Source organism: Anas acuta, chromosome 1 (assembly GCF_963932015.1).
Source record: "Anas acuta chromosome 1, bAnaAcu1.1, whole genome shotgun sequence".
Classification (NCBI taxonomy): Eukaryota; Metazoa; Chordata; class Aves; order Anseriformes; family Anatidae; genus Anas; species Anas acuta.
This window is the reverse complement of record NC_088979.1, coordinates 22,813,850-22,839,404: the sequence shown is the minus strand read 5'-3', so window position 1 is coordinate 22,839,404 and position 25,555 is coordinate 22,813,850. Positions and strand designations below refer to the sequence as shown.

Here is a 25,555-nt window from a genome sequence, read left to right as displayed (position 1 = left end):
GCCTCCAAATAGATCAGAATGATACAGCATGGGCTGGAATGCAAGCTCAGTCCACAAATGGAAAGTGAGTACACACATGAAACACCCAAATAAATGATACAGAGGTCTATTTAATTTTAATGCAATGTATAGATCTTGCCTGCCTGTGCTGGGGTGGGTCTTCCTGTTTTCTGTTTTAAATAAAACATGAAGATTACGTACAGGAGGTCTGCTGGGACAGTAGAGGCAGCATTCTTTATACATCTCAATATCTGGGCCCCTGAAACACAGCAGAAATCCTCAGAACCCAATAGATTCCTATGTTGTGTTCTGTGATACTTTGGCCTTCCACCGGGTCTTTAGCTAGTCTTCTTTAGTTCACCTGGGTCATGTTTTACTATGGTAATATTCACTGTGTATACACTAATGTCATTCTGACTCTACCCCACAAGACAGTTTACAAACATTAGGTTTGGTGTAAGAGATGAGATCACCCTTGTCCCAGTTTCAAATTCAGTTTCTCAACACACATTAATGCCTCTAGTTCTGGTAGAGGCCACAACATAGAACATCCAGTACCAAATAAAAACAATTCCTTAAAGGCCTGATCAACTACTATTTTAAAGCATTGCTTGGGCTGATGAAGACCAGATTGCTCTTTTTTTTTTTTTTTTTCCAAGTCAGAGTGTGGACATAATTAAAGGTTCCTTTAACTGCCACAGACAGCAGGAGCACCTACGTAGCTCCACATGCTGAGAAGCAAAGGAAAATTCACAATATATACCATGGTCACTGAACCATCTCCTTATTTACCATAAGCTAAGCACCTAAATAGATAACACGAGTGTTGCTCAGTCTACCCAAATATTCTAACTGTGCACGGCAACTTTAAAAAGTTGAAAAACATTGGTTAACCATTGTATATCCTGGTAATGAGCTGCGGTGGGACAAATGAAGGGAAGGGCAGCACACCAGTTATTCTCTAAACTCACAAGCATTGCAACAAAAGTAATCCCCAGAGGAAGTTAGTTACAGTGTTCTCCCCCAACCCAAGACATTTCAGCTGTCCTTATGTGACCCTTATGTGTCCTTAAGTGACCCACAGTATCTCTATTCAGAAAGGAGAGACACACACAACCTCCATATCGTCAGAAGAAAGTTCCAGGACTTTTGAGTTTTTGTTTGTTTGTTTGTTTTTTCTTCCTAGATTTTATAAAAGGTGTATTAGCTTGTCTCTAAAACTTTTGGTAACTCACATCTGTAATGACTCCAGTGCTGCTGGCTGTATATACAGTGGCACAGACTAGCCAGACAGACCCAAATCTCACCATCAGGCCTAAGCAGCATTTCAACTTTAGCCAATCAATGCCGCATCATTTCTTGATAGCTCTTTGATCTGATATTTGTTGGCTTCCGGCAGCAATGAAAACCACAGGGTTGTTATTCGTGATACAACAGCCCCAGGCCAAGAAAAACTCTGCTCCTCTGCTGGGATCCCAGGTCCGTGAAGCTGCAGCCTAGCGACTGCACTGCACAACACCGTACCAAACCATCGGATAGATGGTGCCAGCAGAGTAACTTCCAAATTCACTGTTTGAGCTTAACATTTTTCTCCCTTTAGAGACCAGCTGCAAATCTGGGCAAACAGTCAAGTTTTCCGTATTTCTATTCAAGGATAAACAATTTACAGCAAAGGATGAAAAAGCAAAAGGAATGTTTGGTATCTGCTTTTATCATCTATGCTGACACTGAAACTAGCAGTTACGCTGTATGTTTATCACATACACAACAGGATTTTCTAAACAACCACTGAAAATATGAGGCACGCAGCTTGTTGTTAGATAGGGCTAGGGCTGACGGACAGATGAGCTGGTAATAAAGAGACTGGATTTTCACCTTCATGCTCTATAGAAGTACTATTCAGGATTCAAGAATAGTACTGATTCAAGGAATTAATACATTTGTAAAGAAGACAGAAGCATTTTGAGCATATCCGCATCACCCAAGAAAAATTGGGACATTTAAGCACCTTAAATAATTTGAAGAAATTGACCTCCTTGTTGAAAATTGGAAGTGCGGTATCAGGAACATTTACTGTGTCAAGCAGGGACGGAAAACCTCATCAACAGACACACAGGCCTTAATGTTTGGCTATTTAAGTTATAAATTACATCCTCAGCTACAGCCACAGAACAGTCTCAGTGGATTTTCAGCTATCCGCCTCCTCTAAAATAAGCAAGCATTATTTTAGGGCGCCAATTCCTTCCCATATATACCCAAGGGTGAAGATCCGACAGAGAACTGAATGTTAAATCTGTTGTGAAGCGAAGTTTTAGAGGTAGTTTTGTACAGCATGGTGTGTAGAAAAGGAGTAGGGGCAAAATACTGGTATTTTGGGAGGTGTGGGGAGATGGGGGTCAGCCTCTTCTCACAGATAACTGGTGATGGGACCAGAGGGAATGGCCTCAGGTTGTGCCAGGGGAGGTTCAGGTTGGCAATGAGGAGACATTTCTGCTCAGCAAGAGCAGTCAGGCACTGGGACGGGTTCCCCAGGGAGGTGGTGGAGTCACCGTCCCTGGGGGTGTTCAAGGAGAGGTTGGACGTGGTGCTTGGGGACATGGCTCAGTGGGTGACATTGGTGGTAGGGGATGGTTGGACCAGGTGATCTCGGAGGGCTTGTCCAACCCGAATGTTTCTGTGATTCCACACAGGGCCACACGGGGCCATGACCCCCACGCAGCAGGCGGGCTCCCCGCCCCCGCCCCCACCCTCGGCCCGGCCGTTCCCGGCCCTCCCCCAACCCCTCCCCTTCCCGCCTGACCCCGCCCCCTCCCCCCTCGGAGCCGGCGGCGTCCGCGGTCTCCATGGCAACCGCTGACGTCACGGCTCCCCCGGCGGCGCCGATTGGCGGGCAGCGTTCGAGAAGGCGGCCGAAGGCGGAAGCGGAAGCCGCACGTGGAGCCGGCGAGCGGCCGCCGCAGCTTCTGGAAACTTCGCCGCGTTGTGGTATTTAAAGCGGCGCCGCCGCCCGCCCGCCTCCCGCCCTCTGCTCCGCGCCCGCGCAGCGCCCGCACCGCCGCCCTCACGGCGCCTCGGCCATGGCCGTGGTGGGCTTCGACCTGGGCTTCCAGAGCTGCTACATCGCCGTGGCGCGGGCCGGCGGCATCGAGACGGTGGCCAACGAGTTCAGCGACCGCTGCACGCCGTGAGTACGGGGGGGGGGGGCATGGGGGGGACATTGGGGCGCAGCGCGGGGCCCCCCTCACGGCTGGAAGGTGCTGGAAGCTTCCAGGGGGTGCCGCCGGGCCGGAACGGGGCAGCTTCCCCCCCCCCTCCTGCCTTCCCTCCCCTGGTTTAATAAATCCCCGCCGAAATTAGGGTGTTTTAAGGTAAAAGCCACCCCAGCAGGTCCGGGGGCCGAGTTAAGCCGCCTCTTGTTCTTTGCAGCTCCGTGGTTTCCTTTGGGTCCAAGAACAGAGCGATCGGCGTCTCGGCTAAAAACCAGGTAGGTCCCTGCCAGGCGCTCACAACTCCAAAACAGCCGCAGCAAGCTGCTCAAGTACTTCTGGGTGTAAAGAGTCCCTGTTTACTACTTAAAATCAAGTAACAATTTTCATTGTCAGATCCTGCCCTCTGTGCCGTGCTGCCCTCAGAGAAATGCAGGCTGGCTTTGCTAGAACTTCACTGCTTTCTCTTTCTTTAATAGTAATATTTTCCAACTGATCACTCTCTTTCTGACAGCTTGAGCATCATATTTCTGTTCTTAATGCCTGTATGTACCGTTTTCCTTGCATTTACGGTAAAACCTTTGAATTGCTGCATAGAGCTCCTTAAAATTATATGGAACAGGAAAGTGTTGCCTAAGGTTCCTAAAGTAATTAAGGTACCTTACTACTTTTGCTTCCACTGAAAGGTGAATGCTTGCGTGGTTTTTTGAAAATATAAATCATCAAGTTTTATTGGTTAAGCTGCTCTGAATGGGTTCTGAAGAAATACTGAATGCTTTCTTCATTGAAGTAATATTTTCATGTTAAAGGGAGAGCTAAATTCTCTCATGACTCAGAGTAACTAAATGTAGTGCTTAAATAAATCCTCAGGTATTGTCAAGCCCTGAACTAGAGGCTTGTTGCATAACTACTGCTGGTAGAGACCAAGCTTGCAGCCTCTGCTGGCCTGTGCAGATCTCTCCTGTAGTAGAAGGACTGCAGCGGGTTTCCATGGAGAGAACACTAAAGGAGACTTTTTTCCCCTGTAATATCTCACTTAATTTTGAATGGCCAATGAAATGTGAATGGCTTATATGTTTGCATCTGTGCATACCCTTCCAGTTACAGGTTAATGTTTGGAATAAAATAGTGAATATGTAACTGTTTTTTTCTTTAGAGAAGCTTGATTTTAGCATTGCTTTTGCTTATTTGACTGTGATTCCATTGATTCAGATTAGAAACTTAACAATTCCCTTGTATGCAAAAATGAGTTGTTACTCAAAACAGCAAGTGATGTAAATCTTACATAGATGCTCTTGAGAGTGTTTCAATGTTCTGTTAAGTGCAGCTGAAGACTTCAAGCAAGCTGAAAGTAAAGTAGATTCTGTCTCTAAAACTGCTTTTAAAGGAATGTGCTCCCAGTGATGAATGCCTGTGAGTTCAGTTGCCTTCAGACTAACCTTTAATGTATATTAATATGTTGTCTTTGTGCTTGGTGAGCATCTACTTTTCTTGCTGTAAGTGTTCAGTCTGGCAGGTATATTGTTTCTTTTGTAAATGTGGGAGTTTCTTCACATGAGCAACTGAGAGCTACATCTTCTGTGTCTTCGAGTGTGCTAGCTACTAAAATCAAGGAGTAAGGTGGTCCCTTCCCTTCTGTTTCCTATTTAAAAAAAAAATAAAAGTTGTTGACTAGTGACTTCAACAGTGTGACTACATGAGAGCTTATAATACTCAGAGGTGATCTCTTTCCAACTTGAGGAGCTGCTGTTGGAATGTATTCTCTGAGAACTGGTTTCCTCTTAAATAAGTCAGATAGCACTGCAGATGAGAGCAGTATCTTAGTTAACAGACCATAATTCTCTTTCTTAATTGTGACTAAGCAGGAAGATATTGAAACATGCTACAGATCTAATGGCATACAATTACTCTAAAAATATCTAAAGATTGTTCTCTTGGAAAAGGCTGTGAGCGTAATTCTAAATTAGGCTGTAAAAGCCATCAGAGTGTTTGTGCTTCTCTGCCCACTACATAAAAATTATTTTTGCTTGCATGTTCTTCAACAATACAGCTATGAATTACGTAGCATTCAAGTACGCTGGAGTTATGGCTATACAAATAAATGAGGCCATGCCAGGAAATGGTCTTGGACACAGCAACTTAAATATTCTATTGCATTACAGTATTGGAATAGTTTCTGGCAGGATTTCAACCTGTACAAACTAGTGTTCCTCCTAGTAATTGTTGATTACTGTCGGGTGATTAGAATAAGTCAGGGACAATTTGCAGTAGGAAATTTGGGTGTAACATCTTTCTCCCCACCCACAGCTTTTTGAAGGTTTGTCTTTAATAGTACAGATGTGGCTGGATTCTTTGTTAGGGAACTGCTCTCTTGGAGAACTGTCGTAGTTTCATAGCTTTCTAGTATGAGATGTAGCTTGCATTCTTTAATTCCATGATGGATTTTTTTATGCAATGGGAAATTGATACTTTTCTTTGAAGGTAGTGAAAGCTAGAAAAATGTTTATCATTTGACTTAATGCCATGCAGTCTGTTGGTGCCTGCCTAAGGCTATTCTAGAGAAGAACGCGCTTTTAGTTTCTCTCCAAAAGAATGGGTTTCATTCTACTTTGAGATCTGTGCTGTATCTCTTTTAGGACAGTCTAGCTGTCTGCTTTCTGTTCTGCATTGTATTCCTGATAAAGAATGTTTCTCTTGGTCAGTTGGTTCTGTGGGCAGCTCATGCTGTAGTTCAGTGTGTACTTTAAACTGACATTGGGACCAAAATAGTGTCTCATGCTTCTCACTGTGTCTGTGAACTGTGTCCTTTTATGGTCTGCTGTAAGAATTTAAGGGACTGCTAGGTGAATGTGATCAGGGAGCTCACCTGGTTTAAGAAGAGCTGAAGGGAAAAAAAAAACATTGAAATGAATGAGGAGGCTGATTGTCTTGAAGCTAATAATGGAATGAATAATTCTGTGTGCTTAATGTGATGGCAATTTGTGACTAGCTGGAGGTGAGCTGGCTGGGGTTGGAGTACGAGTTCACAGATGTGGCAGATGCTTGGGGACTGCAAGCATATTCGTTTACTTGAACTGCATCTAAAGTAGATGACTAAAGAATGGGCACTATAAAATAATATTGCTCACATGATTGTTTTGAGGTTTTAGAGACACTTTTATGGTATTTATAGTAAATAATATATGATGGTTTGTAAGCGTGTAGCCCTCTGAGTCAGATTTCTGTAGTAATGAGTTAGTATAAAGTACCAGATACTAATTACAGGTTCTATAGAAACTGATGTGGTAAGTGAAATTTTCTTAAAATGTGTGATGCTGGGGGGTATATAGCAGCACTGAATGTTGCAGGCTGATGAAGAATAGATTTCTGAATGTCGTATGTTTCCTTGCAGCAAATCACTCATGCCCACAACACAGTATCTAACTTCAAGAGGTTCCATGGCCGCGCATTTAATGATCCTTTTGTTCAAAAGGAAAAAGAGAAGTTGAGTTATGATCTAGTTCCTATGAAGAATGGTGGAGTTGGAGTAAAGGTATGTCTGTGGTATAACTCTTCTTGGTTTTATATCTACATGGGAAAGTTTACATTTCAATGCCTAGTCAGCAAAATGCAAGCTTCCTTTCATTACCCTAAAGGTTTTTTTAACCTTTCTCTTGAAGAGGAGCTCTTGTATGAATAGCCAGCTTGATCTTTAAGTAGTGCATGTTAAGTATCAAATTAAGATTCATTTGCAAGTAATTGCTGAAATACGAGCTTCCCTGTTGGCAAATTGTACATCCAGCTCAAACATTACAGTGGAGGAACTGCTAAGATAATTACAAGGTTGTATGGCTTTACTTTGAAGTATTAACCTTTCTGTCACTCCTGTGTGGAATGCACTGTTACAGTCTAATTACATGGTTACATATTCCTTAGAAAGTAGTGTGAAACTTGGTTTAGAATTGTTATAAGTGAGTGATTTCTTTTAGGACTGTCTGGTATCCTATAAGTTACTTGACTTGTAACTGGCCAGTTACAACTCAGTCTGGGTCTGAGTCTTGCTTACACTACAAGTTCAGTGGTAAAATGTCAGCTTTTCCTAGGATAGGTGCCATCAGCATTAGATTCATGTACAAAAGTGTACAAAAATAACAAAGCCTTGTAACTTCACATGTAATACTGCTTCACTAATGAAGACCCTGGCTTACTTAAGGCTGTGCATTTTGTTTGCTGCTTTCCTCTATACCTTGAACTAATGCCTCAAAACTTCAGTATAGAATCAGGCCTTGGTAATGAATAGATTGCATAAGAGATCATGCTTTAAAAGAAATGTAAGGAAGGAAAGTTGAGCTTTTCAAAAAGAGGAGGTGCCTTTTCTTACATTGATTGTGACTTGTGATGTTAATATGCATTGCAGACAGAAATTAATGTTTTCCTTTAAAGTGCATGTAGGAGTCTTTTATGTAAGTGGAAGTGTAGTGTAGTAAGAGAATAGTGCTACTTGGTATCTCTTCTTTTTTCCTCAGTCTTTGCAGAACAAATCAGTAGCTTTTTTTGCCTTTTTTTCATTCTAACTGCAAAAAATAAGTTTTAAGAACTGATTCAGTCTGTCTTACTTGGTTAGACTGGGATGTTTCTCTGCTAAAAGTGAAATATTTTATTTTTTTCCCATTGGAATGATGTGGATGAAAGGCAAGTACTGCTTTCAAGAATCAATTGTTACGTGCTCCCTCATTTGATCATTGGCATTATTACCCAGGAGACTGATTCAGTAATATTTTTGTACTGTTCCCTTACCAAGAAATTAAACTTTTTGCCGAGCTTCATCTTAAGTTTTTAGTTGGTTCATGTGAACTGTTGAGGAGCCTCTAACAAAAGAGCTGCACAAGTCTTGAGCAGACATATACAAGTGTCAGGAGGAAAGAGCAGGTAGTTTGGGACTTTTCTGTAGTTGATAGCAGTTTTAAAAATAAATAAAAATTAATGATTTTTTACTGTCTGGCATGACATGTGACCCAGCCTTATTTGTGTTCTAGACTCAATCACTTCTAAAATCACTATAAACTCCAGTTAATTTCTTCATCTATAATATTGATGCTGTTTTCAGTGTTTTAAATCTGAAAATGTAATTATTGCTTCTGTAGACATTTAACTGGTAAATTGAATTGTAAATTGCAGTTCTATAATAAACTAATTAAGCATGTCAAGGTTAAATTATTAGTCAGCCTAGCAAAATTAATTTTTCTTCCCATTGAAATGATGGCATTACTTTTCCCTATTTCTTCTATTCAGGTCATGTACATGGATGAGGAGCATATCTTCAGTGTGGAGCAGATTTCAGCTATGTTGTTGACTAAATTGAAGGAGACTGCGGAGAGTAACCTGAAAAAGCCAGTAACAGACTGTGTTATTTCTGTAAGTAATTGTAGTGCACAGGAACATTATGTCTTTTAAACTTCAACTATTGAGGACATTTTGTTTCTATTCGTGTATACTGAAAAAGAACTCCAGATAAGTGCTTACAAAGGGATTAATCCTAACTAGCTTTAGAGCTTCTGACTTAAAGAAGTCCCAGGGCTACTTCCATATTCTAGTCCCTGAGCCAGTTCATGAACTCATTCCCTTAAGAAATGTGTGAATTTTGGGACAAAGAATGCCCCTGATCCAGGTGTTTACCCTTCTGCAACTTCATTCCATGACTAAGCACACTCAAAGACACCTTTTTATCAAAGTTTACCCTCTGGCAGATGAAATTAATTAACTTTGTTTTTTTCAATTTATGACTGTACAAGAGAACTATCTCAGATCAAGAACAGTCATTCCATTCTAAAGTATAAAATGCCATCTGCCTCTGTGTTCACTGACTGAACAAATCTGTCTCCTGTTGTATCTATAAGCATTTGAATCTGTTGAGAAGAGTTTGTCTACTTGATATCTGAGAAGTTAATGTCATCTAATGATACACTCAATCTCTGAGGACATCACAGGTCACTGTCCAAAGCTGATGAGAGAGATCTGTAGCAAATTATCAATGTACTCCTTCAGAATCTTACCACTTGTCTGAAGTCATTTTGGCCAAAGCAGTTTCTCTGTATCACTTAATTGACAGATTATTCTGTCTCTATCTCCGTAACACCTTGTTTTATGTTTTGCACCAGTATTTATGGTCCTTGGTATTTGTATATAAATAATTCAATTGCTTCTTGCTCATGTATGCTCATTTAAAATAGTTGATGTTTATTTAATCTCAGCTTGACTGAGTAGAGTACTTAAAGTCTTGGTTCAGCAAACTAGTTACATGTTAAAAATTTGCAGTGAGCCCCATTCTTGAAGATGAGGAATAGATACAATTTCTATGAATGCTTTCAGATTAAGTGTCTCATTTTCTGGTATTACTAACTTCTCATTCTCACCTGCTTTCTTCAGGTTCCATCATTTTTCACGGATGCTGAAAGGAGGTCTGTTCTGGATGCAGCCCAGATTGTTGGATTAAACTGTCTTAGATTAATGAATGACATGACAGCTGGTAAGTATGGAAAACAGCAGTTTCTTCAAAGTGTGCCTATGGCAGCAGGTGTATGTAGTTACTCTAGGAAACAGTGCTGGCTTTAAAAATTGGACATGAAACAAACATTCTAAACACCTGTTTCTCTTCTCTTTATTTTGCATCTTCCATCTTAATGTCTTGTGTGAAGGGGTAGAAGAGATGAAGCTTTCGTGGTGGTTATGTCCTTGAATATATACTTAGGAGTTGCTGCATGTGCCTTGTCAATTTAGTTTAGTGCCTGTATTTCCTGGAAGAAAACCTACAATGCGCAGTTATGGGTTGTAGGCACTCTTAAAAGAAATTCATTGATTAATTGTTAACACTTAACTTCCAAAGTATTTGTTGGTATAATTGTGGTTTTAAAACAAAAATTGGTAATTGATTTCCTCCTGCTAATGTGTTAAGGACTCTAAAAATGCATTGGCACAACCAAGAGCTTGTCTGGTGTTTTCTTAAAACAAATGTTCTTATTCTAAGTTTTCCTACATTCCCTGTTTGCATCTGGGGTCTACTTTTTAAATATCGTAATGATTAGCACTTGTTTCCTGATTAGTACTTCTTTCCTCCAGCACTTTGATAATCCTTAGCCCTCCTCTGGACTTGCTCTAAAACTCCATTTCCTCCTCATGCTGGGGGCCCCAGAGCTGAACACAGGGCTCCTGGTGGGGTCTCACAAGAGCAGAGAGGGAGAGTCACCTCTTGCCCTGCTGGCCATGCTGCTTTTGATGCAGCCCAGGATATGGTAGGTCTCTGGGCTACAAGTGCACATTGCAGACTCACATTGAGCTGCTCATCAACCAATACCACAAAGTCCTCTTCAGGGCTGCTTGCAGTCCACCCAGCTGTATTGGCACTTGGGCTTGTTGAACCTCATGAGGTTCTCACAAGCCCACCTCTCAGACCTGTCCAGGTCCTTCTGGATGGTGTCCTTTCCCTCTAGAGTATTGACTGTACCACACAGCTTGGTGTCACCAGTGAACCTACAGAGGGTGCAGTTGATCCCACTGTCTGTATTGCCAGTGAAGATGTAAATGGTGCTGGTCCCAATACTGACCCTTGAGGAACACCACTCATCAGTGTTCTCCACTTGGACATTGAGCTGTTGACCAGAACACTGATTGTGACCATCCAGCTGATTCCATTCTTAGTGGTCCATCCATCAAATCCACGTCTCTCCAGTTTAGAAACAAGGATATCATGCAGGGCAGTGTCAAATGCTTTGCACAGGTCTGGGTAGATAATGTCAGCTGCTCTTCCTCTAAGGAAGATAATTTTAAGTGTGTAAGTAATTTTTAACAGAAATTGATGGAATGGTATCTTAAAGTTTTTCTGTAATAATTTTCAGATGAGTATCTGGTAAAGCATAAGAATCCTAATAAACATAGATGCTTCAGTCAGTATGACTCTTCTGTTGAATGCAATGTGTTTGCACCTAATGAAGAGCAAATCTGACAGTATCATTACAGAAGCCATATGTGCCTGTTCACATCATCTAGTTTTAGCTTAATTCTTTATATAGCAAAGAGTGCTCTAGGAAATGTGATAATGTGAATTCTTGAGCTGGGTAAGTGGGGAGCCCACATCAGGTATGCTTTTTAGTAAGGATCTTCAGAAGCTTTGCCACTGGAATGAGCAATTCACAAAAATGTAGATCTTTCATCTTAGTACCAGCAGCTTTCCTTTATTGTGCAACAAAGCATTTCTCATTTTCTTTTCCTTACCTAGTAAGGCTGAGTACTGTCCAACAGTTTCTAATATTAAGTGTTAGTCTTTGATAATATCTGTGGGGGGTGGGGTCCTTAGTTATAGTAGAGCAGAAAATAAAAAGTTTTGTGTATTTTTCTAAAGAGACAAATTCTGCTGTGATTTATTTTCTTCATAAGACGTGACTTGGGAACAAAGGTAACTTGTTCAGCATGCTCAAAAAAAAATACAAACACTATGTTGGTCTTGTTCATTCACATTTTAATCAAATCTAGATCTCAAGGATGTAACACTTGGATGTATTCCATGCAATATAGTTGGGGTTTAGTTAAGCACCTGTTCATGACCTGGCTGTGGGAGGGATTGATTGAGGGGGGGGCTAGAATTTATAGACCCCCAAGGAATCTACACAGATGAGAATGAGTGTACAAAGTGCAGGGCAACTTCACTGGACACCAGAATCCATAAGTCTCAAGCCACTGATCAATGGGAAATGAGGCTGAACTTGTTCCAAATACTCACATCAAAACCAGTAGATCCAGATTAAGGAAGTTAGTGAGCCAGTGTCCCTTCCTCCTTATGCGAGAAGGTGTCAATGTGATAATAAAACATTGTTCCTCAGAGTATGTGTTCTCTGCCTTCCTTACCACCTTCGCTAATGTTCTAATTCTCTTGCCTGATAATCTGGCTAGGAGCCTGGCCTATTATCTTCAGTTTGGGGTTTCTTCTGGCTAGAAAATGTGAGAATGTGCATTTACATATGCCAAAATCTGAGCCTTTCCTACATAACTGTGTAGGTGAAACTCTCTAGGCCTTTATTTTTCTTTAATTACTGCATCAGCCTCCTGCCTCCCTGTGACACTGCTATATATCCAAAATGCTGCAGCAGAACTGTTACTGTTCTGTCCTTTGACTGTATCACCCTGTGTTTATATGCCACACTGGCTTCTGTTCCACACTTCTGCAGCACTTCACAACTTGTGCCTGCCTGATGCTCTGTGTAGACAGATTATTCCCTTTTGCAGCCTCTCCTGACCTTTCATAGCATTCTGAGAAATGACCTTCATGCCTGGGAGATGCTTTTTAAATTCAATACTGGGTTTTTCTTATTAAAACACTCTGCATCTTTGATTAGTATGAGACACTAAAAACTGAGCTGTTAGTAAACAGATCAAAGGAGATTAAACCTTCAGACAGGGTCATGGATTCTTAGTTTTGCATGCTTAAACATTTAGGGACAGAGCATACACATGACTGAGGAAGGACTTGTTTCTTGGGTCCTATGACATCCATGTTAATGAAATAAAGCTTTCATGTAGGAAAGACCTTGCTTAGGTGAATGCCTTTTTTTTCTCCTGGCTGCTCTTTATTCTGTAGCTTAATGTTTGCAGGGATGTGATGGCATTCAGTTGGAGACTAACCAGAGGTTACATTGATAATCTCTTTTTTTTTTTGCAGTGGCTCTGAATTATGGGATTTATAAACAAGACCTTCCAGCACCTGAAGAGAAGCCACGAATAGTTGTGTTTGTTGATATGGGACATTCTGCATTTCAAGTATCAGCCTGTGCATTCAACAAGAGTAAACTAAAGGTAGTAAGATTAAATGATGAAAGACTTTGAGACAGTAGAATCAGCTGTATAAACCTGTTTTTAAAATTCTGAAATAATTCTTGCATTTGAGGTGCAGAGATTTTATCAGTATTCTTCATTAGGATGACTTTAAATGGAGGCTGTAAATTGCTCAGTAATACACCGATGTGAGATATGTAGTGTAATTACTACCTCTTAAACTAAGTGGATGTATTAAAATCGTGAATACTTAGGATTGTCACCCACTGAGGTTTACTTCCCCTGTAAAATTGAAAAGCAATTTTTTACAGATGTGGTTATATAAATACTTAAGCCAAACACAGGCTGACTTGCCCCTTACCTTTTTCAAAACAAATGCTTGCTGGCATTGGAAGACTGCTGTTCTATTTGATTTCTGTTGAGTATTAGACTAAATTGTGTTCTTTCAAACCAGGTACTTGGCACAGCGTTTGACCCTTTCCTAGGTGGAAGGAACTTTGATGCAAAGTTGGTAGATTACTTTTGTGCAGAAATAAAAACGAAGTACAAACTGGATCCAAAATCGAAAGTTCGAGCTCTTCTTCGTCTGTATCAGGAGTGTGAGAAGCTGAAGAAACTGATGAGTTCTAATAGCACAGACATTCCCCTAAACATTGAGTGCTTCATGAATGATACTGATGTATCTGGAAAAATGAACAGGTGAGCTCTATAGGAGATGGTTAGGTTGTTGCTTGAGTTTCTAAGTGTTAAAGTAACTAAGCTCTGATAGCTGAGCACTACACTTCAGCCTTTGTTTTCAGTGTGATAATACGTGCGTAAGAAGCTTGTTCTTCCTGTAAAATGGCACACTTTTAAAACCATGCGTTGATGCATGCAAACCAGGGCGGGGGGTTGGCTATTTAGGTCTGCAGTATATTTTAGGTAACCTAAATCCCATACTGCTCTTAAGATAGAAACAATTCAAGCTCTCCTTTTTTTTCCTGCTTTTACTGAACTGTGGATATTGGGAGAGAAATGGAGGACAGAAATGGCACTTCTGGGGGTGACTATATTATGCCCGTAGTGTAAATAGTCTTTCCCTGTGTATCTTTTCTGCATGCACTCACAGGCACAACTTCATTTGTAGTCACTGCACTACTAATCTTCTAACTGCTGTCAAGTGAGTGGATTTTTTTCCTCCAGTATTTACGAAACAGATTTTCTTTGTAAAGGAAGTATGAGTTTTCTGCACTCTTATCTGTAACCTCTGCTTAGAGGCAAACATACAGTGCCTGCCAAAACAATACCTTCATCTTACTATGTTAGCTACATTGATAGCAGCATAGGAAAATCTGTAAGCAGCTGTTCTTGTACTGCCTTGTTGCTGGCTGTCACTTCAGCCTGTTCACAGGGGCTTAGCTTTTTCAAGTCTTTCTGTAGAGTAGTTAATAAACCTGATCAGAAATCAAAATCAGTTTAGAAACAAATACCAGAAAATCTTAAGGGGAGGGGACAGTCATGGTGTGGTATTTCTTTTCTTAGGTCTCAGTTTGAAGAATTGTGTGCTGACCTGCTGAAAAGGATAGAGATGCCTCTGCTTTCATTAATGGAACAAACACAGCTGAAAGTGGAAGATGTGACTGCTGTAGAGATTGTGGGAGGAGCAACGCGCATTCCTGCTGTCAAAGAGAGGATTGCTAAATTCTTTGGCAAAGATGTCAGTACAACACTGAATGCAGATGAAGCCATAGCTAGAGGCTGTGCTCTGCAGGTATGGTACCGGCAGCATGTGAGAAACTGAAAAGTTAAATTTCCTGAGAGTGCTGTCTGAAGAGGTGGCCAAGCACTTGGGAGAAATGGTGAAGTGTGCATACATTGCTCACTGAGTCTTTTAATTGGGACTATGCTGTTAAAGAATTCAGAGCACTCTTCTGTGGTGCAACAGCTTATTTAAAGTACTGATGCTGGGTGTATTCTATAAGCAGCCTGCTCTTCTCTTCAGATGAAGGGGCCTAGGAATCTTTTCTAGTGAGTGGAATTTAAGAGTCACTGTCAAGCTGAGATGTTTTTATCAAGAAAGTGTACGAGATCTATGTAGAACCTAGAACATTGCAGCTCTGCGTTTTCTGGTATCAAGCTTTCTGTCAATGCAAAACTGACTTTTATTCTATTTTCCCTGTCACCTCCAAATTATTTTTATACATTCTAATCAATGAACTATATTTTACAGGCAAATCACTCATTGTCTTCCTTCCCTGCTTTACTCATTCCCTTATTTCGATTCTTTCTCTGACTGGTTTCTTTACCCGATCTCACTAATCGCTTTCTATCACTAGCAATCAGTTGTCTGCAGGGAAGTAGAACCTGTAAAATACATGCCTAATGTTTTATTTTATTATTAATTTTAGACCTAAGTAAAGCAGCACTTCCATTCTTTACAGTCCTGTCATTCCTTTAGACTGCTACCTTTTTCACAAGCTGCAATAAGAATAATGTTGAAAGTGTTGCTTACTCAAAAATATGAACATACGTGTATATCTGTGTTCTCTTACAAGACTACTGAAATCAAGCAACTCACCTAGCTCTGTTCTAGTGAAGTCACCACAGTTCTCTTTTTTGTCTTTAAATACGTTAAAATGTTGGGGGCAGGAGCTAGAGCAATTAACCAAGTGTAATGTAATGCATCTCTTTCTTTTAGTGTGCAATTCTTTCTCCAGCTTTTAAAGTGAGAGAATTCTCTGTGACAGATGCTACACCATTCCCAATATCTCTGTTGTGGAACACAGAAGCAGAGGACACTGAAGGGTAGGTAGCTCAAACTACAGTTCTGTGAAACTTCTAGCCTTTGCATTTAAAGGATAATTTTTTCGGTTGCATTTAAACTAGGTTCTTGGCACTCTGATGCAGAAAGGCTTGTACGTCATACGCCACAGGTCGTTCACGGTGGAGATTCTGTTGTAAAGGCACGAGTTAAAGTTTTAGCTGTAATTACCCTCATACATTAAAGATTAAAAAAAAAAAAACTTGAACCTACAAGCAATATACTCTCACATTACCTGTATTTGTCAGGTTTTGAAATATAAAATGAACTACAAAAACTGTTGTATACCGATACCATTTTTCCTTATGGCTTTTTTATCCAAGGTGTTCCTAACATCTATCAAGATTCTGGTTTCTGTAGTAATATTATGCACTATAAACATTGTGAGCTTAAGTGGATACTATTTGTCTGGCTAGAAACAGAAGCAAAAATTTAACTCCTCTGGTTGCATAAGACAAATTTCTTGGAATTGCCATGTCTGAAACTCTGACCTACGTTATTAACTGTGCCGTGCCTGTGGGAAATACATCTTACTGTCTTAAGATGTTGGAAGTGCTGAGGTTAACTTCTGGGGAGCTTAAAGTACTAGAGTAGCTGTTCATATTCTTTTTTGCCTTTTTTCCTTCAGGTTCTCTGTAACTCAGCTTTCTCTTTTGTATTTCTTGTGAAAACGCAGAATTTAATGTTTCTTCTGTCACAGGCTTCCGAGAGCAAACTCCGGATTCCCATTCTAGGTGGAGCTCTTGTTTTCTCACTCTTAGGTTGTTAGATGAGATGCTTTCATAGGAGATTAAAAAAAGTTTGGAAATCAGAATCAGGCAGGCATAATGGCAGACAGAACCTAGAAGAAGAACATAAAATAAAGCTAGTTGTCTTTCTGTCATATCAGGGAATGAATAATAATCTGGTGTCAGTGTTCTCAAATGAGCCATAGAAGCTGAGTGAGTAAGGAATTAATGGGACTATAATTAGCCTTTTGAGACTTAAGTGAGGAACAGTGCAAATTGTGGTTTAAATTATGCTATTCCAAACTCAGTGTCTTTGGAGGAAACAAATTTTGGAGGACTGCTGCTAAACTGCCACCTACGTCTAAAACTTATTAAACTTACTTGCTTCTGAGACTCAAAATTAGCAGAACAGGATACTATCTGATTGCAATACACAACAGTATTTTATTTTCCTTGCAGTACAGTAGAGGAGTATCTTGGAGTTGTTCAGAAGGATAAATGTGTCAAAGCATAGTGGTGTTTTTAAAAGAGTTCTGATGCTAAATTAAGGTATTTCAGCTCAAAGATCATGCTAAAAGTGATTTTTTTTCCTAATCATAGGGTTCATGAAGTGTTCAGCAGAAATCATGCAGCACCTTTCTCCAAAGTTCTTACCTTCTACAGGAAAGGTCCATTTGAGCTAGAAGCATTTTATTCTGATCCTATTGGAGTCCCGTATCCAGAGACAAAAATTGGTAAGTAACTGTCTTGGAGGTGTTGCTGTCTTAAGTTGTTTGATAGCAATGTTGGTCTTGAATCAGCTCTGTAATAGTGGTGTGCTGTGTTGCAGTAAAGCTGTGTGATGTGTATATTTAGATTTTGGTCTCTTGTGGACGCAGTTACTGACTGTCCTGTTCCATAGGTAACCAAATTTGGATTTTGTCTGGCTTCAAAAGTTGCTTCCTTCCTATAGTGAACTGAAGGGGAACTGTAACAGAATGCTCATGACTAGAATGCGAATTGCAAGATCTCTTCTGCTAAAGCAATCTAGGAACACTTGAAAAATACCTCCTGTATGTAGAGAACTTAAATGTGTGTTACACAGGAGCAGTGAATATATCTTGTTACTGGATGTTGCATTTTTTCTGTTCTTTCTGGGTGTGACATAAGTCTGCTTTGCTTAAATCTTACTGAGTGCTAAACAGTAGGAACTGCAAGACTAAGGCATTGATTTGAATTCTGTTGGTAACGTGAGCAGTCTTTGATCCTTTTTGACAAATTATGACATTGACAGTGATGACAGGTATGAGGAGTTCATAATTCAGTTAGAAAAATATTTTTTTGGTAAAGATAGGTCAATTAAGTGCTTGCTCTGGAGTTTTAGGCATGCAATTGGATGTTGCATTTTTGCACGTTAAAATTAAGCTAGAAGTTGTTGAATTGTCAAGTAATTGCTTGGTTTTGTTAGAAAGTTCAGTGGTTACTTCTCTTAGACTTGAGTATTTCAGGCTGGTAGAAACAATGACAAATCTCAATAAAATAACTTGCATGTACCTCTGAGCTATTGATTGGTTAGGTATTTCATAATATAGCTGTTCAGTTTGATAACAATACACTTAGAGTTTCACCAGAATCATAGTGCTAAAGATGAACTTTATAAATCTTTATGGTTGGGGGAATGCACAGGGCAGAAACATCAGTCTGATTTACCAATACTTCACCTACTACCTAATTACTGCAAAGTCACCTATAATTTTCAGTCACCTGTAACTTCCCCAGCAGGAAAAATCAGTTATTTTCCCTACAGTGAACCAACTTCTGGTTGGCTCACTGAGAGCACGAAGTTCAAACACTGTCTTAGAAGCCAGTTTAATATTTTGTAGTTCTGGAAATGACAGACTTGCTTTTATGTTAGCTATTCCTGTAAAGACTAGTAGTGGGATTTCAACTTATATGGATTTAACAAATGAGATGCTTAACTCCTCTGTTGCAACTGAGCATGGATTTTGAAAATCAGATTGGTTTCAGCTTATTCACCAATTAATTTTGCTCAGAACAGAGTCAGTTGCCCTAATGGGTGAGTCAGTAGGTCTGATGAGACTACTAAAAGAGGACAGGTCACAATTACAGTGTTATTGGATTTACAAGAGAGGGGATTACATTCTTTGGTCTGTAAAGTAAGCTAATAAAAGCTTGTATGCATAAGGATCAGATCTGCTGATGAGGAAATGGTGCATGTGTATATCCAGCCAGTGAGGATATCAGTAAAGCATCATCTCAGGTCACTGTTCTTGTGATATACATATAATAGGAAGGCAAAACAAGTCTGTTCTTTTGAGTGTCAGATCTTGCTTTTTGTATATTGTTAAGCTAGCTGTCTGCTTCTTACTTCAAAATGTCAAATGTTGTGGGAGACAAAACAATTTCACTTTTCACCTAGAGTAAAAGATCATGAGACTTATATGGATAAAAAGCTAAAAATAAATTTTTAATTAATTATACTTCTAGAAATCTAGAAATACTGTTATATCTTGTGTTGTAGGTCAACATACCGCAACACTGGCATTAGATTAAATCTTTCTAGCTTTTGTTCATCCCATGGTAGCATCACACATAATACAAGCAAGGGGAGCAAGCTTTTACTTTCCATATTTATTCCATATTTCTGTATAAATAGTGACAGGAGAACCTACCCTAGGTGATGACAATGTTATGCCTTTGTATTTGGAAGGTAAAACTGATGGAACAATAATGTTTTTTGTTTTATATTTCATAGTACTCATTTCATTTGGGGACCATGAGATTAGCACAGGTATTAGTGGTGTGGTCAAATGTTTTTTGTCCTTGTGTGGAAGAGAAGTATTTCTCTAGCTCTGTGATGTTACCTATTTTGTTCCACTGTGTGAATTCTGATTCTTTTGATTTCTAGGTAGGTATGTTATCCAGAATGTGGCAGCCCAGAAAGACGGAGAGAAGTCAAAAGTCAAAGTGAAAGTCCGTGTTAATACTCATGGCATTTTCAGTGTGTCCACTGCATCCATGGTAGAACCAGTTAAAAGTGAAGATAGTGAGGATGTTGGTGTTGAGACTGAAGTGGAAACCCAGGACCAGAGGCCTGCTGAAAATTCAAATGATGTGAGTTAACCCTTTCTTGTGTGTGAATATCCTTGCTGATGAAAACGTGTCCTGCTGCTACATACTTGGGAAGAGGAAAAAAAATCTAAGGATGCAAAATGAGGCTAATTTTGAGATGTGCATAGCTGTTAGAAAAATACATTTATAAGAAGAGGAGAAAATCACTACCATCTTGAAAATGATGTGGATTTTAAATTCACTTTTCAGGGAAAATGCCGAATGGCAGGAAGCAGGTTGCTTGAGGGTGGGGTTGCTTACAGCTGATATAGTTATCAGAGTGTTCCAGATAGGAAAATGTAGTTTGGGTTGTTAGTCATCCGTGTTCTGTGTCAAAAGGATTTGCGCGTAATCCTCTGTATTAGTGAAGTTTTGGAACTTCTCGTGGAAGGGAAAATTGGACCATTTTTTACAGCATTGATGGGAAGGGGAACAGTGGGGAATAATGTGGTGGACTTGATGCTTTAATATTTTTCTGAGGGGGGAAGAAACCTTAAGCTATGACTCAATAAATTAAAAGCCACTTCTAAAAAGAAAGTGGTAGAATGCACACACACGCAAGTATTATACTGCCAGGGTGGTACTGGTAGGTAGCATTTTCACCAGGTCCTTCTTATCTTATTCCTAGTCTGTATCAGTTAAAGCGTGTGTGTCTGCGTGTGCACAGAATGTTTTCTAGGGCACTTGGTATAGTATGTGCATCAGAAGTGGTGCCCTGTAACTTTGATTAAATTCAAGTGCACATGCCTTCTACATCCTTTGTGCCTGGGCTTTCATTTCAGAAAAATATCCAGCAAGAGAACAGTGAGGCTGGAACACAGTCCCAGGTACAAACTGATGGTCAGCAAACGTCACAGTCTCCCCCTTCATCAGAACCTCCCTCTGAAGAAAACAAAACCCCAGATGTCAAGAAAGTGAGTGACCCTTTAACTCTGTTGAAAATGTTATACTGTATAATGGTGGCATTTAAAATTGTAATATTCCAGGAAAAAAGTAAGGAACTTGGTACTCAAAACCTTTTTTCACTTTTAAACCTTTTAGTAATTATGAAAAATAATCTGTATATCTTGTGATGATTTTTCATAAAGAGTTTGCAAAAGAAATCCTGCAAGAAGTAAGTCCCTCTCTACCACTTCCCTGTCTTTATGCAGTCTTCTGTAGCTAATTTGGTTGAGGTGCAGACACTTCAATTTAACAGCTGTTAAGAGGCCAACTTACTAGGTGTGCTGAGAGAAGCTGGAATTAAGAACTCATAAACCGAAGGGGAGATAATCAATGTGAAAAACATGTGCCTGCATGATATTGCTAGTAGTTTCCTTTCATCTGTGTAAGATGAAAAATGTTTTTGGATTAAAATCTTGCTGCTGTCAGCACCACTAGTGAAGTGTTAAGCTATAGAGGGGTACTTCTGGAAATACCTGCAAATAGATAATATATCTGGGAAATGTCCTTGCTGTTGTTCAGTACTTGCTGTGAAATAGACTGGAAAGAGGCTAGGATGAGAGGTGGGCAGCCTGAAGGGAAAGTGCCTTGCAAGTATATTTTGAAGATCCTCAAAGAAGACAAAATCTCTGCATGTTCTTCCATGAATGTTTCTATCATCATCCTGTTAATTCATCAGAAGGAAGTCAGGAATATTATCTTATTTTTCTTCTCTCCAACTCAGACAAATGAGAAGAAAGGTGATCAGCCTCCAGAAGCTAAAAAACCCAAGATAAAGGTGAAGAATGTGGAACTGCCTATTGAAGCTAATTTGGTTTGGCAGTTAGGAAAAGATCTTCTCAATATGTATATTGAAACAGAGGTGAGTTAGTGGGGCTTAGACTGTTTTCTTGTTTGCAGCTATTAACCACTTGTCTGCTCTTCAAGGCGCAATGTCTGATACTTTACTGTAACCCTAGAGGGTAAACTCAGCTAACTTAAAGTGAGCTAATAACTGTCTAACTTCAGCACAACTGAGAAATCTTAACAAAAGATTGGAGTGTTGTTTATAACAATAGTTTCAGAGCACTGGTGCATGGAATGAAATCAGAGATTGGTTCAAGCTATTGTAACCTAGAAAAGGACATTACATTTCTTCAGGTGAGTCTACTTGGTAGTTAAGAGAATTCCAGAAGCTAATGTGAGCTAAGGTCTGTGGGAGATTTGAGTGTTTTACACCACCCGTGCTTGTTAGAAAGCTATTTGAATATAGGTATTTTTTAATTAATTTTTTTTTTCTGTGATTGCACAGGGTAAGATGATTATGCAAGACAAGCTGGAAAAAGAGAGAAATGATGCGAAGAATGCAGTGGAGGAATATGTGTATGAGTTCAGGGACAAATTGTCTGGACCATATGAGAAGTTTGTTTGTGAAAAGGTAGGTTATAGTTTCAGCACCTTCTCTGTAAATACTGACATTAAATATCTATTCTGTACTCCTTGGTCAAGCTTTATCACCCACCTGTCATGGAAATAGCTGGAAATCTTAATTCCATTGAATAATGCTGGGGCTGATCCAGAATTAGGGTCAGGCTTAGCAAATAGTGTGTATCCCTAACAACTTCGCTCCCTTTGCAACAGAACTTATTTTGCTTCCAAGTAAAGTTGTTGACTAGTAAGGGAAGCTGTGTTGTATTCATAGGCAAAACCATGAATTAAAACCGCAGCCCAATCGTTGGCCTAGCCCAAGGCAAGTGGCTATAGATGCTGCCTATGTTGCAGGTGTGTGTTCTCAGTTCAGAAGCTGCTGTGGTTTATTGGACTTAATCAGACAAAAGAAATGTTTATGTAGGAGGCCAATAATTGTTTACATTTACCAGTATACTGTTCCTACAAGACTAGCATAGCCAATTGGTGCCTATTTTGGTGTTTGATATGTTGATTTATATTGACACACAGGATCTTCAAAGCTTCTCTGCGCTCCTAACAGAGACAGAAGGCTGGCTGTATGAAGAGGGCGAGGATGAAGCTAAGCAGGTGTATGTAGACAAACTAGAGGATTTAAAGGTAGGTCTGTTATTATGCCCAAAGTGAAAAGCAAAGTTTCCAAAATACCACTGTAAACAATGTTGATGAAATCCGTAATGCATGGGAATTGTTTTTTCTAGAAATTAGGTACCCCAATTGAAATGCGCTATCAAGAAGCAGAGGAACGACCGAAGGTGTTAGAAGAACTGGGACACAGGCTCCAGTATTATGCCACAATAGCTGGGGAATTCAGGAATAAGGTATGTGGCCTCGAAGTACCTTCCTTTTACCACATAGGGTCTCATTGAGGCCCACCAGCTGGCAGAGGTTTCACATTCTCTCAGATTAGCTGCAGTCTGGTTTTGTAGGTCACAAATTTAACACCATAAATGTTTCTTAGTACTCAACAAAACCTTGCGCAGTGCGTCATTTTCAGTTGCTTGATGCTTCTCAATGTTTTCAGGCCAAAAAGTACATTCTTAAAAGAGGAAGAGGGATTAGACTGGTCTGATTCTTGACCTTTTAAAGGCTAATTTGATTTCTTCAGAGCTGTGTTCTTCTTTCCATTCTATTGGAAACAAGAATGGGTATGGTACTGTGCTGAGAAGCATTAGTATAAAAGCTACCTGGGAGGAACTAAAACATGGAACTAAGACATCGTGCATATTTATGTACACATTTCTTTTGCCACTGGTATTTGAAGATACTTTCTTGAGAAGCGTGCCTGCCTCTGAAAAATTTAGTGCTCAGGTTTTAATGGGGCAGTCCACAACACCCAAAATAACTTTGAGATTTGCAACAAATAATTCTGTATTCACAGCTATAATAGCAAAATTAGCACTAAGTTAAATTATTCAGTAGTTGTATCGTCTTGAAATTAATATTAATGAATACAGTACGTTTAAGTACATCGAATCCATCTTTTGAATTCCCAGCAAAAGTCATGGGTGATGCTGCAGAATAGGTCTAGTGCCCTGGTATCAGTTAATTGTGTGACTGTTTCTGGAGCTCAGAGTTGAACAACTCTGTAACCCTTTCTACATACAGCAGAATGGCATGTTCTTAACTGCTAGGGGTCTGTGTGAGATTCTCAAGAAGGGAAGGAGGGTGTACTTAGCAAAAAGTGTTAAGAATGTTGTGGTGTTTTATTGGGCAACTTGTTTACGGCAACTTCTTTGTGAAGTCTGTATTTGCTCTGTGAATTAACTTTCCTATTTGAATATTGAACAAAGGAAACATTTGTCTGTTTTTCTTGTCTCTTGTTGTAACATATCTAACTTGTTGCTGACTTTGTTTTTTGAAAATCAATGAAGATAATTGGTAAATAACTGGGATATTCTTGTAACTTGATGCCGCTGAACTTGACATCACTAACTAATAAAAAATGTGTATTTGTGCAGGATGAAAAATACATCCATATTGATGAAATGGAAATGATGAAAGTAGAGAAGTGTGTTAGCGAGGTGGTAGAGTGGATGAACAATGCTGTGAGCGCACAGGCTAAGAAGAGCTTAGATCAGGATCCAGCTGTGCGTTCAAGTGAAATTAAGGCAAAGCTACAAGTAAGTACCGTACACTAACTTTAGAGGCTGTTTGTAAAGATAGGCTAGCATAAAAAGCTAGACTGACTTCTTGCCTCTTCCCTCCACCCCTTCCTTTCTTATTTCACCTGACTGCTCCAGTATTCTTTAAGGGTGCTTGGAAGTGTGGACAGACTGAGATTGAGTAGAAAGCAGAGGAACTGTGCCATACTGTTAATAATTCTGTGGAGCTATTGGCATTGTGTCTTTCAGTCACCTTAAAAACTCAGATTGTTTTTCAGAATGGCTGAAAGGTACAAAATCTTTTCTTTAAAAAAAAAAAGGCAAAACCAAGAAAGAAAACAATCACACGTGATATTGAAAATTTTAAGTGAAGGACTTTGCACACTGAACTTTGAGAAGTAAATCTGTTATTTTATTTCAGGGTACAGTATCTACTTGAGAAACAAATAAGCAAGTTTTAAAACAGCCTTTTAGGCACAGGATTCTTCAAATAGTGAAGCTGATGTGTCCTTAATACATATTTTGAGCACATTTTTTCCTCTCGCTCTTCCAGGAGTTGAACAATGTCTGTGAGCCTATTGTGACCCAACCAAAACCAAAAGTTGACTCTCCTAAGGAGGAAAACCCCTTGAATGAACGGAGCGATTATAAAACTGAAGACATGGGGGAAGACGACAAAAATTCAGAAATGCCTCAACAAAATGGCGAATGTCATCCAAGTGATCAAAGCACTGTTAACATGGACTTGGACTAAACCACAGCACTTGCAGCAAGTTATTTCATCCCATGACAGAAGATATTTTTGCTGTCGTATGTGATTGGGGGGGTGGGAATGCATTGTTTTGGGAACTATTTATATTTTTTCTTAACTTGTCTGGAATATGTTGTGTTATGGGAGGAAAGAATAGTAATAGTGTTGGTCATGACTATCCTAAAAGGAAAATTGCCTTGGTAACTTTCAGATTCCTGTGGAATTGTGAGTTCATACTAAGCTTCTGTGCAGTATTTAACCATTTGCATCACTAAAGATGAAAAGAAGCCCTTGCTCTGAAATATACTGCTCCTTCAAAAGGTTGTAATCGAAACCTTCGTAGGCATTTGTAGATGCCAAGGTAGTTTTCTTTCATCTGGACATCTGATTGGGTATGTCAATAAAAAGCCAGTGTCTGTCCCGTTCATAAGGACTTTCCAGAATAAATTTTCTGTTCTAAGGCTTTTGGTTATTGCAGTTCAAAGCATTTATCAGACAATAAGATGGTGAAATGTGTTAGTAGCATGCAGAAACGCTTACGTTTCGTCTCTTGCTAAACAATACATTTTTCATGTGGGGTATATAAAATGAAGGAAATGCTAATTCTGTTAGTGTTATTGTGAAGCCTTTTAATGAGCTTTAAAATAAAGTTCATTTTACTGGTA

General features: G+C 39.7%; 1 protein-coding gene across 2 annotated transcripts; it reads left to right on the top strand.

The window, feature by feature from the left end:
- Positions 1 to 2,921: 2,921 nt before the first annotated feature.
- On the top strand, positions 2,922 to 25,555 carry HSPH1 (heat shock protein family H (Hsp110) member 1). Of its 2 annotated transcripts, XM_068672655.1 has the most exons (18): positions 2,922 to 3,184; positions 3,427 to 3,484; positions 6,598 to 6,738; positions 8,478 to 8,600; positions 9,612 to 9,711; positions 12,895 to 13,028; positions 13,462 to 13,706; positions 14,529 to 14,757; positions 15,685 to 15,791; positions 17,136 to 17,269; positions 19,444 to 19,649; positions 20,429 to 20,560; positions 21,313 to 21,450; positions 21,880 to 22,005; positions 22,527 to 22,634; positions 22,736 to 22,855; positions 23,996 to 24,157; positions 24,693 to 25,555. In XM_068672655.1, the coding sequence occupies exons 1-18, from the start codon at positions 3,078 to 3,080 to the stop codon at positions 24,891 to 24,893; spliced, it is 2,571 nt and encodes an 856-aa protein (XP_068528756.1). In that variant the 5' UTR covers positions 2,922 to 3,077; the 3' UTR covers positions 24,894 to 25,555. The 2 variants fall into 2 exon arrangements, with proteins under 2 accessions (XP_068528756.1, XP_068528765.1); XM_068672664.1 differs by lacking the exon at positions 20,429 to 20,560.